The sequence below is a fragment of the Passer domesticus genome, chromosome Z (assembly GCF_036417665.1).
Source record: "Passer domesticus isolate bPasDom1 chromosome Z, bPasDom1.hap1, whole genome shotgun sequence".
NCBI lineage: Eukaryota > Metazoa > Chordata > Aves > Passeriformes > Passeridae > Passer > Passer domesticus.
In genome coordinates, this window is record NC_087512.1 from 46,598,218 (window position 1) to 46,610,055 (window position 11,838).

Below are 11,838 nucleotides of genomic sequence, written 5' to 3' on the forward strand. Positions count from 1 at the left end.
AATTACTAAATTTATGTATTTATACAGATTTAATCTTTCTACATGATGCACAGAAAATAAATAGTTATGAATTTTCTTCTGCTTGTATTTCTCTGTAGAACACCGTTGCACTCACACACCTACAAGGCTCTCAAATCATTCTGCCCAGCCTGAAATTATAATAACTTGTTATCAAAAATACATGGGAAGGTTACATTTTTCAGGGAAGCAAGAACATATTTCTTTTGAAACATAACCATTTCAATGAATTTATGAAAGTTAAAATTACTCACCTTTAATTTAAAAAAAGAAAACACAAAACAACAAACACACACCTTCTCCCTTCTTAAAAAAAAAAAAAATGTGCCTAGCACTGTAAGATCCACAAACTTACCCAAATTGATTACAAAAGTGAGTTAAACCAGCACAGGACTGTAATGAAGTTCAAAATACAAGCAGATATAAGACTTCTTGAAAATAAAATTTGGGGTTGGATGTAACTAGCATTCAGAAGACAAAAAACAAAAACCAAAACACAACAAACAAAACAAAAACCAAAAAAAACCCCAAACAACAAATTAAAACAACAGCAACAAAAAACCCAAAACACAAAAAAAAAAAAAAAGAGCCCTGGACAAACACAGAGGAGCTTACCTTTAAAGAGTGAGAAGAGCAAGGATGACCAGAGATACAGTGCAGAATAAACAAATGCCAAGCACTTTTCTGTGAGCATTGTCAAAATAAGCTGGCTCTCCTTTCTGAGCGGAGGGTGAAAGAGGATGAAGTCTTGAAGACAGCCTGCAATGACTGATAGATTTGGCAATTACAGTAATAAGGCATCAAACCAGCTTCCCACCAGGGGAGAAAAGTGCATTTGCTCATGTGCTTCTCCAGTCCCCAGGAGCCAAGTCAGCTCAGTGCTTGGTCAGTAAATCCAAACACAAAGAAACATATTACATTCCTTTGGACTCACATTGCTCGACACACTGAGCCTTTCCCTGGTCAGGAGCAAATGCAAGTGATCCTCGCACACAGCTGTCTCTGTATTGCAAGAAGGGGGAGTGTGCTGCCTCGGAGATGCTTTCCACATCTCCACATATTGTACCTAACTCGAGACAGCACGGCTGCAGTGTTCCAGTGCTTGCACTCGAGTGCCTCTAGAGCTGTTTCCCGGTGAAATGAATTACTGTGTGTCCCCCTCTGCTCTCTCCCAGCTGCCAGGGCAACTTGCAGCAAACACCTGTGGCACACACCTGCTTTTTCTCCCAGCAGAGGTGGCAGGGGGGATTCAATAGTGGAAAAAGTTTGAAAATATTAAAATAATCAATCTCCTGTCCATTTTTGATGCACCCCTTCTTGTAATTGCTTCCACCAGATGTAGGGAGATGCTCTGAGTGCCGTCTTCCCCAGCTGTCTGCTGTGGGATTTCACACACACCTTGGCTTCCTTTCCTCTCCACAATTTCATTCACCAGAAGAAAGGCAAGGTGAGGAAAAGTCTTGAATGAATAATATTAATAATTTGGGCCTTTCTTTTCTCATTTGTCTGTTCTGAACACTCACCCACCTCTCTTTCACTGCAAGCAGGGACAGGACATCGTACTCCCCCTTGCTGAATTTCTTGGTGCTTCTGCCTTGACAGGGTACAACCCTGGACTGACGCAGAGAGCAGCAGCAAGTCCTGACTCCGGGCAGGAGGAGGGATTTGGGCACTGCCGTAGTGAGGCTGCAGCGGGCAGTGCAGGCTGGTAGGAGAGCAGAGCCCCGGGATGAGGGGCACAGGGTGTGCTGAGGAAGAGAACTTGAGAGGTTGAGTGCTGGGGCACAGGCTGACCATGGAGGTGCCCTGGCTGGAAACATCTGCCCTGGGATCAAATGCAGAAATGCAAACCTATAATGCTCAGGAAACATGTGAGAAATGACTGGTCAAAGAACCAGGAAAGGGGAGGAAAACAGTACAAGTGGGGAAAGCAACACCACCAGCATTAGTTAGTAACACTCAAACATCTTCTGCAGTTTTCATGCTTTCATTTTCTTTTAATAAATGTTAAATAGATTTGGAAAGCTGCAACCACAAGCTGGAGCCTGGACTGATTTAGCTGTATCCTAATGCCCTCTCACCCTGTCACTAGATGGTGGGCTGTTTTCCTGGGGGTCTGGGAAGGGTATTCAGAGCTGCTGGCCCTCCCTTTGGAGGCTTGCTCACCTCACCCCAGGTGAGCTTTCATTGATCAGCTGCACATGAACAACCAGCCACAGCCTTCTCTGGGTTCTTCCAGACCCCTACTTGCTCCCCATGGGTAGGAATTGCTGCTGGGACCCTATGAAGGCTGGCCTGGGAGACCCCCTTGGGTGGCATCAGGGCCAGAGACCATAGAGGGCTGTCCTCCCACTCTCCAGCTTCACTGCTGACCTCCAGTCCCATTTGATGTTGGGTCTCCTCACTGAGCCTGTATGTGATGGTGTCAATAAGCCAGTGGGCAAAGCTTCTTGTGTGCCTGTGCAGGGAAGCCCATAGAAGATGGAACAAAGCCTCATTTGGGCCAAAGTAGTGCAGGCTGGATGGGACAAGGCACTGCACTGTTGCTGCTTCCTACCATCCTTAAAGAGCTGCCCCAGCTCCCAATGCAACCATGACAGCAGGTGGTGGAGAACAGCAAGGTAGAGAAGGGATGCTGAGACGTAGCGCAGGAGATGCTCACTGACCCCAGGGCAGCGGCCACATGGCTGATGGCAGGACTATTGCAGTGCTGTGGGAACTAGAGGCAGCAGGAGGTCCTGCTCTCAGGTGTGATAGTGCTAAAAGGCAATGGAGATTGGGGGCAGCTAAGTGCTTAGGAGAGCATGCATCAGATTTTCTGTGAGTTTGATACATGATCACAGCTCCCTGCAGGGGAGATCACTTGAACAGAGCCCATTGCAAAGTGTGGGAAATGGATTTATAGAGTTGTCAGGGCCTTACAGAAAGCCCACGCAGTACGTATCCATATGCAAACTACGAAACAAGAAATGCTGACTTAGAAATCCATGGAATAGGACAGATATTGTTGAGAGAGAAATGGAGCTAGAAAAAGGTTTCAAAGGATAGCCTTGCAAATAAGACTAGATCTTTGGAGAAATAGAACTATGAAAGATGCATTGTAGTAGGACCCATGAGGGGTAGTTTTAGATGACTGGCTTTAAGGCATCTACAGCATGGTGTGGCAAAAAGTTGATAGGCCAAGAAATGCTTATAGTGTATTGTAATTAGGAAATAGTTAGCTGCTGATTGTGATGGCATGAATTATAACATCTGTATTGTCTCACTCTTTTCATGAGACTAAAAATGGAATAAAAGCTTTTAAAACACCTCTCAGTTGTCCCCCTCTCTGGGTCAGGAAAAAGGTATTGTCCAACAGCAGAGATGCCTGTTCTTGCAGGCCATTGTGCTGACTGGGGGGCACCTGTAGCAAAACTTCTCGTTTTTCTCCTTCTCTACTCCCCTCACGTGCCCACAGCAGAACGATGTGGAGCATAGTTTTGTCCATTATTTTTGGTTTACATTTGGGTTTTTCTTAAATTCCTTTAAAAATGAAAGCTTTCATCAGTGAGTACAACTTCACACATATTGCAGTTCCAGTCGCTGTACTCGCCTTCAGCCACTGGAGGTGGCTGTCATCCCGCTGATGGCCAGAGTGTGGGGACTGGGAGCAGCTGGGTACCCGGGACCTCCTGCTCTCAGGTGGAACATGTCCCATGGTGCCCCAAGGGGTGGAATGACATGCTCCTCAAAGATGTCATCCTCCCACACCAAGTACAGGATGGAGGTCACCCTCCTCTTGCAGAGGGGGCACTCAGGCTTGCTCCCAGCCCACTGCAGAAGGCTCACTCAGCAGAAGCAGAGCAACCACAGCAGTGCATAGCTGGCCTCCTGCCAGCTGCTCAGGCAGATGGGACAGCAGTTGTCCAGCTCCATGGCCATGCTTGCCATGCGCTGTGGGGTCTGAAGACAGCTGGGGATGACAAACCACTTCACTGCCTCTCAGTGACACTGCAGCAGCAATTGTTTTGCTAGAAAAGTGAGGCCACAATTGTTGTCTGGCTTAAGGATGGATGGAAGTAATACCCACATCCCTCAGGAAGGAAACCTTTCCTGCTCCCCAGATGAGTTTTCTCCTCCCAGATAATTTCTATTGCTGCAAGAGTGACCCCTGAATGCCTTGGCTGCCTCAACTGAGAGCTCCATTTTGCAAATGACTCACAGGGGCACAGGCTGAAAGTCACTGATCTCACGAGGATGGAAAATCCACCTATATTATGGCTCTGTGCAAGCAGGAGATTTGGTGCTGCAATATCCCAGTTTAAGCATGCAAATGCAGACAGGAAGAATCCAGGGACTTTGCAGTCCAGTCCCTTTCCTGCACTCCTCAGCTCTTAATCACATTTCAAAATTAGGCTACAAGTGAATTCTTTGAAATGCCTGGGTTGCTTTGTCCCACAGCCAGCCATTTAACCATGTCATCTGCCAAAAACAAGCATATCTGACAACCAAATATACACTGTGGAGTCTAGAAAACAACTTATTGCACTACTGAGCTGCAGCCAGGTTCTTTGTTGGGATCGCTCCTCACACAGGTTTCGTCATCAGTGCAGGGCCCTGAAGGTGTGCTTCTCTCACAGGCTGTTGTTAAGGAAGGATACAGCGAGAACAAAATTATTGTGCAAGTCTGCTGTGCTCCTCCTCTCCCATGTCCACCTGAACTGTGCTGCCACTGCAAAAGGCTTTCCCAGAGAAGATAAAGCCAGCCCTTCTGGCTGAGATCCTACAGGAAGGATGTACACCTTCCCCTCAGCTCTGGATGCTTTCATTTTTCAGTATCCATCTCCTACAGAAGCAGATGACATGAATACAGAAACCAGGATTTTTCTCCAAAGAGCTGGGAGGCAGACATTTTCTCTCACTGCCAATTCCCTGTGAAACCTGGGCTGGACTGCTGTAGACTGCTTATAGACAAGGTCCATGTCAAAACCTAGTGGTTCAGACTGTGTTCTGGCCTTGTGAAGTTATGTGACTTGTTCCTCTTCTTCTTGAGGTTGCGTCTCCTCTGGGTCACATTGGTACAACTCAGCAAGTTTGGAGCTGGGCATCCTTCCTTTGTGGGTGGGTTTGTCCGCAGGTGAGACAGCTCTTCTTCTACCGCCTTTCACCATGCTGCTGAGTTTGCCCAGTCAGCCTTTCTAGCACTGATTTCCAAGCCAAACTCAGCACCTCGTGCTGTGAGCGGATAGTGATAAAGGACAGCTGGCCACAGTCACACTTTTAACAGCTGAGCAAGAAGAAAGGAGGATGAAGAAAGCCCTTATAATGCAGGAAGTGCTGGAAAGTGCTTTATCCCAGGAGTGGTTTGGATGAGTTATGAGTGATTTGGGGAAGCCTGATAAAGATATCAAGTGCTGGAGTGCACTGTTCAGAAGTTACATCACCAGGGTTTCACCATGCATGTCAAGATGCAGAGATCACTGAGTGGGTTCAGCTCCTCTCCAAGGAAAGCAGATGACTCCAGGCCTCACATGCACAAGCCAAGTGACCTTGGTGGTGAGGCTAGGGACACTGGAAGATAGGAAAGTACTGCAGGATGTGAATACCTGGCTGGTTAAGCAGGGAGCTGGGCTGGGGTGATCCCAGTTCTCCTGGGTGGTAGGATGAGGAAGCCAAGGAAGTGAGCTATGGAGGGTTCCACTCCTTTTGCTGGTGCAAAGGGAGGCAGACGGTGGCAGGAGGGTCTGCATGACCTAGGGATCCCATGGCTTCCCACTCCTGCAGGCAGCAGATGCCTTGTGGGTGGGCTGAGGTTGCAATAGAGCTGCCACTTGAACTCTGCATGCTCCAATGGCACATGGAAAGAACTGCACAACAAAAGCAAGGTGCAAGGAGCTCCATCCCTCTCAGGCAGGCCTGCAGTAGCCCCTCATCCCCAAATGTTGTGGTACACTAGTTTTAGTTGTTCTCTTGCACTGTGTGATTGGGAATTTGCACAGAATAGTTTTATATTGCACTGCATAGCTTATGTTATATCACGTGGTTTGTTACCCCATTTCCCCATCACATGGCCTTCCCCTCACCCACTCCAGTATCCCCTGGTGGTCTCTCCCGTGGGTTACCCCTCCCCTCACCACTCCTCACTGGTGTCCCATTGGCTGTGGACCTCTCCCTCTGTCCCCATCCCAGGGTATAAAAGCTCCCTGCCACCGGGGAACATTCTCTTTCTCCCATGGGTTTGTCCCTTTGTTGTGTCTCTTGGAATAAAGGAGAACATCTTCCACATGGAGAAGAGCACTTCTCAATCTTTTAACTTTGTCTATGAAACACCATGTGGGCAAGAGTCCATAGCTAGCCAGAGTGGACCCGATATTTCACCCAAAGGCTCAGGCTCTGATCCTTCAGCCCCTGCTCTGTCCTTTCCCCACACAAGAGGAACACAAGCATAGAGGTGTAGGGCACCGCACCAGAGCTCAGCTGAGAGCGTGATTTCCCCTCCTTGGGTGCTGGGGTCTGCACCACTGGGCACGGTTCCCTCTGCTGGTGAGGGAGCAATGCCAGCCTCTGGCCCTGCTGACAAGGGACTCAGCCAGGATGGGGGCTGTGCTGACGTGCAGTGCTCCTGGAGTCAGCCTGCATGCTTGAGGCCTGTGGATCTTCTTACCTGTCCTATTTCCCATCTCTATATTTCTTTCTCCAAATACCTCCACCTCCCTCTTTCCCGCTGTGCTTCCTTCCTGCTCCCCATCCCTTTTCTTCTTTGTTTCTGCCCTACTTCCTCATTTTTGCACTCTGCCCCTCTCTTTCCCAATTTCTCTTTCTCCTCCTACCAGGCCCTCATCCTTTAGGTATCCTTTAAGTATATTTTCTTAGCCCTTCACTTCCCTGTCCCCAGACTTCTTTCTCTATCCCTGTCTCCTTTTTCCTCTCTCCCCCTTCTTCTCCTCCTTCTCCTCCCATCCTTGTCCCTATTTCATTCTTTCTGTCCCCCTTCTCATCTCACCATCCCTTTTCCTCTCCCGGTCCCTCCCTCCACTCTCGCACACATCCCCACTCCTCGCTCCCTACCCTCCTCCCTCCCTCTCGTCGCGGGGCAGCGTCCCTCCACCATCCCTGCCTCTCTCCGGGCCCGGCACACGCACGCTGTCCCCTCGGAGCGGGGCATGAGGGCGGCCTGCGGAGCCGCTGTCCCACGCCCGCGCCCGCTGCGGCGGGGCCTCCGCCTCCGTTCCCGGCACGGCCCGCGCCGCACCGCAGCCCGTCCGCGGCGGGGCCTCCGCCTCCGTTCCCGGCACGGCCGCCGGCTCCCCGAGCCCGGCCTGAGGCGGGAGCGCGCCCGCCCGGGGCGGCGCCGTGGGGAGCCGGCGCGGCTGCGGCGGGAGCGCGCTGAGGCGCTGAGGGACGGCGGCGGGATGTCCTCTGCTGGCGGGAGCCGGGGAAGCGGCAAAGACGTTCCCGGAGCATGTCCCTGCAGCGTTGAGCCAGCCCATCGCCACACGTGCTCTCAGCTTAAAAAGGCTCCCCACACTAACTCGGGGCTCTTGGTTATCGCCGGGCACACAGCAGACAGACTCTGGTGCCCCCAGGAAAGCCCGAACCAGCCCCACAGCCTCAAACACCAAGAGCTCTGCTTCAGGCCCCCAAGACTCAGCCTCACATAATCACAGAAACACAAAATGTTCTGAGTTGGAAGGGACCCACAAGGATCATCCAGCCGAGCTCCTGGCCCTGCACAGCACTATCCCAGAGAATCACGCCATGTGCCTGAGAGCGTTGTCCAAATTCTTGAATTCTGTCAGGCTTGATGCTGTGACTACTTCACTGGGGAGCCTGTTCCTGCCAAATACCTTTGGGTGAATAACTGTTTCCTGATATCCTAAACATTCCCTGGCACAAGTTCACCCTGTTCCCTCAGGTCCTGTCACTGGTCACCAGGGTGCCTGCCCCTCCACTTTCTCTCACAAGGAAGCTGGGATGAGATTTTCCCTCGGTCTCCTCCAAGCTGAACAGATCAAGTGACCTCAGGCACTCCTTATACAGCCTCTCCTCAAGGCTCTTCAACCATCTTTGTAGCCTTCGTTTGGATGCAAGAGCTTCAGGACTCCAAATCCCTGCCTGACTAAACCCAAGGATGCCTGAGTTGTCTTAGAGCCCCAAAACATCCCCAACCCTACTCAAGTCCCCTCCCTCTGAACCTTGCTCAGCAGCTTCCCCCCCACCCTCCCTAAATGTCCCCAAACACCCCCATCCCCGTGCCAGCAGTTCAAAACTCTCTTAAGTCTGGCTCTATGGTGCCTCCACTTATCCCCACAGCCTACCTGAGTATCTCCGGTATTCTCCAGTCCTGTCAGAGTACACTCCCAAAACTGCTTTCAAGGCATTCAAATACTTCTGAATGGTCCTCTGAATGGGACCTGGAGAATGTCATGTAGGTGTCATGAATACCTGCAAGCCCTACCCAAGGATCCTTGAAACCCCCCAAACCTGCCTCACAGCCCCCAAAGTTCCCAACCCCTGCTTCTGAACCCCTGAAAGTGCTTCTTCAAAAACCCTCAAACTGTAATTTCCTACAAACACCCCATCAACCTTTTTTGAAGTCCACAAAATATCCATAAGTCCCTTCCAGGACTGACCAAACAAACCGCAAGCTTGTCCATGGCCCCCAATAGTTCCTATACCCTGTGTCCAGGTCTACAACCACTAAACACCCTGAAACCTTTCTCTTGGGCCAGGAATACATCTGAAATCACATCCAACTTCCCCCAAACACTCATCTAAAATGTCCATAAACAACCTAAATCCTAAACCCTCCCAAGACTTTCTCAAACTTCTCCAAGGCCATTCCAAAAGTTCCATACATGTCTCACCAAACCCCAAACATACTGTGATGTGCCATAGCTCCCGTTGGCTTCACAAGATTCCATACCCTGCCCAGTTCTACTCAAAGCACCCAAAATTTGGGTTCTTTTCTACAAGGGGGATTGTCAGAATGGACTGCTTTAAACACTGAGGTGTGCTGCTTTCACACAAAATAGACTCACAATGGCCATAAAGTTTAACAGCTACCTGGCACGTTCTTTGCTACTTTCTTGTAAGTAAGGTGCTAGCTTCACACCAAAGGATTTTGCACAATGCCTGGCTCCCCCCAGGACATCTCCTCTGCCTCCCCACTCACTACAGTTTCGTTCACCAGACAAGGAAAGGAAAGGTTAACAAAGGCTTCCATAAATTACATTAATAATTTGGCCCTTTCTTTTCTGATTTTTCTGTTCTGAACACTCACCCACCTCTCTTTCACTGCAAGCAGGGACAGGACATCGTACTCCCCCTTGCTGAATTTCTTGGTGCTTCTGCCTTGACAGGGTACAACTCTGGACTGACGCAGAGAGCAGCAGCAAGTCCTGACTCCGGGCAGGAGGAGGGATTTGGGCACTGCCGTAGTGAGGCTGCAGCGGGCAGTGCAGGCTGGTAGGAGAGCAGAGCCCCGGGATGAGGGGCACAGGGTGTGCTGAGGAAGAGAACTTGAGAGGTTGAGTGCTGGGGCACAGGGTGACTATGGAGGTGCCCTGGCTGGAAACATCTGCCCTGGGATCAAATGCAGAAATGCAAACCTGGAGCAGAGTCCATTATCTTTGTGCTAGATTTGTTTGGGGTTTTTGTGGTTTTTGTTTGTTTATTTTGTTGTTGGGGTTTTTTTGTGTGGGTTTTTTGTTTGTTTGGTTGGTTTGTTTTTTGGTTTTTTTTTTATTCGGTTGGTTGGTTTTGTTTCTCAAATTTCTCTTTAAATGAAGGCATTTGCCAGTGAGTACAACTTCACAGATATTGCGGTTCCAGTCACTGTACTCGCCTTCAGCCACTGGAGGTGGCTGTCATCCCGCTGATGGCCAGAGTGTGGGGACTGGGAGCAGCTGGGTACCCTGGACCTCCTGCTCTCAGGTGGAACATGTCCGATGGTGCCCCAAGGGGTGGAATGACATGCTCCTCAAAGCTGTCATCCTCCCACACCGAGTACAGGATGGAGGTCACCCTCCTCTTGCAGAGGGGGCACTCAGGCTTGCTCCCAGCCCACTGCAGAAGGCTCACTCAGCAGAAGCAGAGCAGCCACAGCAGTGCATAGCTGGCCTCCTGCCAGCTGCTCAGGCAGATGGGACCAAGCACTGAGAGCAATACCACTAACCAACAACAGCTTTGCATGTCATTCCTTTCTCGCTGTGGCAGCAATGCTGTTGGCTTAATAAAAGCCTGTGGGAAGCTCTCTCTAGCCCACAGGCAACTACAAAAAGATCTTGAAATTACTGTGGAGTGACAAAGTGATACTTAGGCAAGGGATGCTTATGCTTCAACTATTTGATTTTTGAATGTGTAACTTTCTCAGTTCTGTGTTCTTTTCTTTCTCCTCCAAGCGGGGGAGGAGCACTCATTTTGGGAGAGGCCAAGCCATGAACTCTGTGAGCTGCATTATCATCCCCCATTCCTGCCACATCTGGAGGATCAACAAGATTGTGCTGGGCATGAACAGTCCATGTTCCTGGTGCAAACAGTAAGTACCAAGCCAGAACAGGTAGGAAGTGTTGTCTTCCCTCACTGTGTGCAAGAAGGGTCCATGGGAGAGAAATGCTGGACAAGGAAGGAGGGAAGAGACAAAGCAGTGTGCATACAAGGGCTATCCATCCATATGGAGGAGCTGCTGCTTTAGCCATAGGAGCATTGACCATTGTGACAGCATGGGGGAACCCGGGGAAGTGTTGGTGACTATCAGCAGAGAAACAGCTTCAGACTGACTCCCCAGCACCTCTGCAGACTTGTTTGTGGGACTAGTCAGAAAGGTGAAGACACCTTCAAGACACTTGTAAGCTCCCGAATCCATATGGAGTCAGCGCCTCCGGGATGAAGATGTCTTTGGGAAGCAAAGCCCCTCTGCCCAACTGAAGACTGCCCTGTTGTAGGGTGGACAGCCTACCCATCCCAGATGACACTGGTAGAATGAAGCCTGCCTCTGTCAATACCCTAGCTGACCTAAGCAGCCTGAGTGCTTTTGTCTTGTCCATGCTGACCCCAAGCATTGCCCATCAGTGCTTCCTCAGCCCCTCCATTTCTCCCCTTTGCAAACTGTTTCCAGAAACAGCAGCCCCTGCGTGGGACCTCCCCTTTTCCACTCACAACTTGCTTGGCAAGGAAAAAGTGGGTTAAGATGAGGTTGCATGATAGGTACAGCAGCATCTCTTATAGCTTCTTTTCCTTCTGTGTTTCCTCAATGCCATACAACGCTCAATGAAGGCTGTCAGGTTTCTCAGACTTTTCTGAGAATCTGACCTGCAGGAGCCTGCAAAGGGAAGTGGCATGGAGACCTGTGGAGGAAGGCTTGGAGTCAACAAAGCAACCCAAACCAGGAGTGATATCTGAATATATGTGTATTTAACTATCAGCTGGGGAATTGCAGATCCATTCTGTAACAACACAGTTCTTGCTAATGATTCAGTCTTGCATGCTGTTCATCATACCTTCATTTCCCACCCTGTGAGTATGTAGCTCTGTGCTCAGTAAGCTGTGAGTACCATGTAGCAGATGCCACCTCCTTAGCATTGTTGCCTGTGGTCCTGAGTGGCTTCTAGTCATAGAGGGAATGGCACTAAGTCACAAAAGCAGTTTGAGGAGGGAGGTTAAAGTAAGTTTGTCTTACGTCTTCTGATTTTCCTCCATTGTGCCTAGCTTCTTTTATGCTCTTTCCCAAAATGGGTTGGAGGTCTCCCCTCTTCCTCATACTGTTTATATTGGTTTGCTTTTGCGACTGTGTATTTAGAATGTTTCTTATTTCCAGTCTCTTGTGCTCATTTTCTAGCA

At 49.7% G+C, this 11,838-nt stretch overlaps 1 protein-coding gene across 4 annotated transcripts in view; it reads right to left on the reverse strand.

Moving 5' to 3' along the window:
- Window positions 1–7,038, reverse strand: part of LOC135289973 (neuronal acetylcholine receptor subunit alpha-7-like) — a 64,524-nt gene extending 57,486 nt beyond the window's left edge. Inside the window, exons 1-2 of one of the 4 annotated variants that reach the window (XM_064403861.1) lie at window positions 1,542–7,037; window positions 634–786 (exon numbers count right to left, since the gene is read on the reverse strand). In XM_064403861.1, coding sequence (XP_064259931.1) covers window positions 634–786; window positions 1,542–1,815 — 427 coding nt within the window. In that variant the 5' untranslated portion in view covers window positions 1,816–7,037. Of the gene's footprint in view, window positions 1–633 lie in introns of all 4 variants that reach the window. The other 3 variants (XM_064403862.1, XM_064403863.1, XM_064403864.1) reach the window with 3 other exon arrangements.
- Between the last annotated feature and the right edge of the window lie 4,800 nt (window positions 7,039–11,838).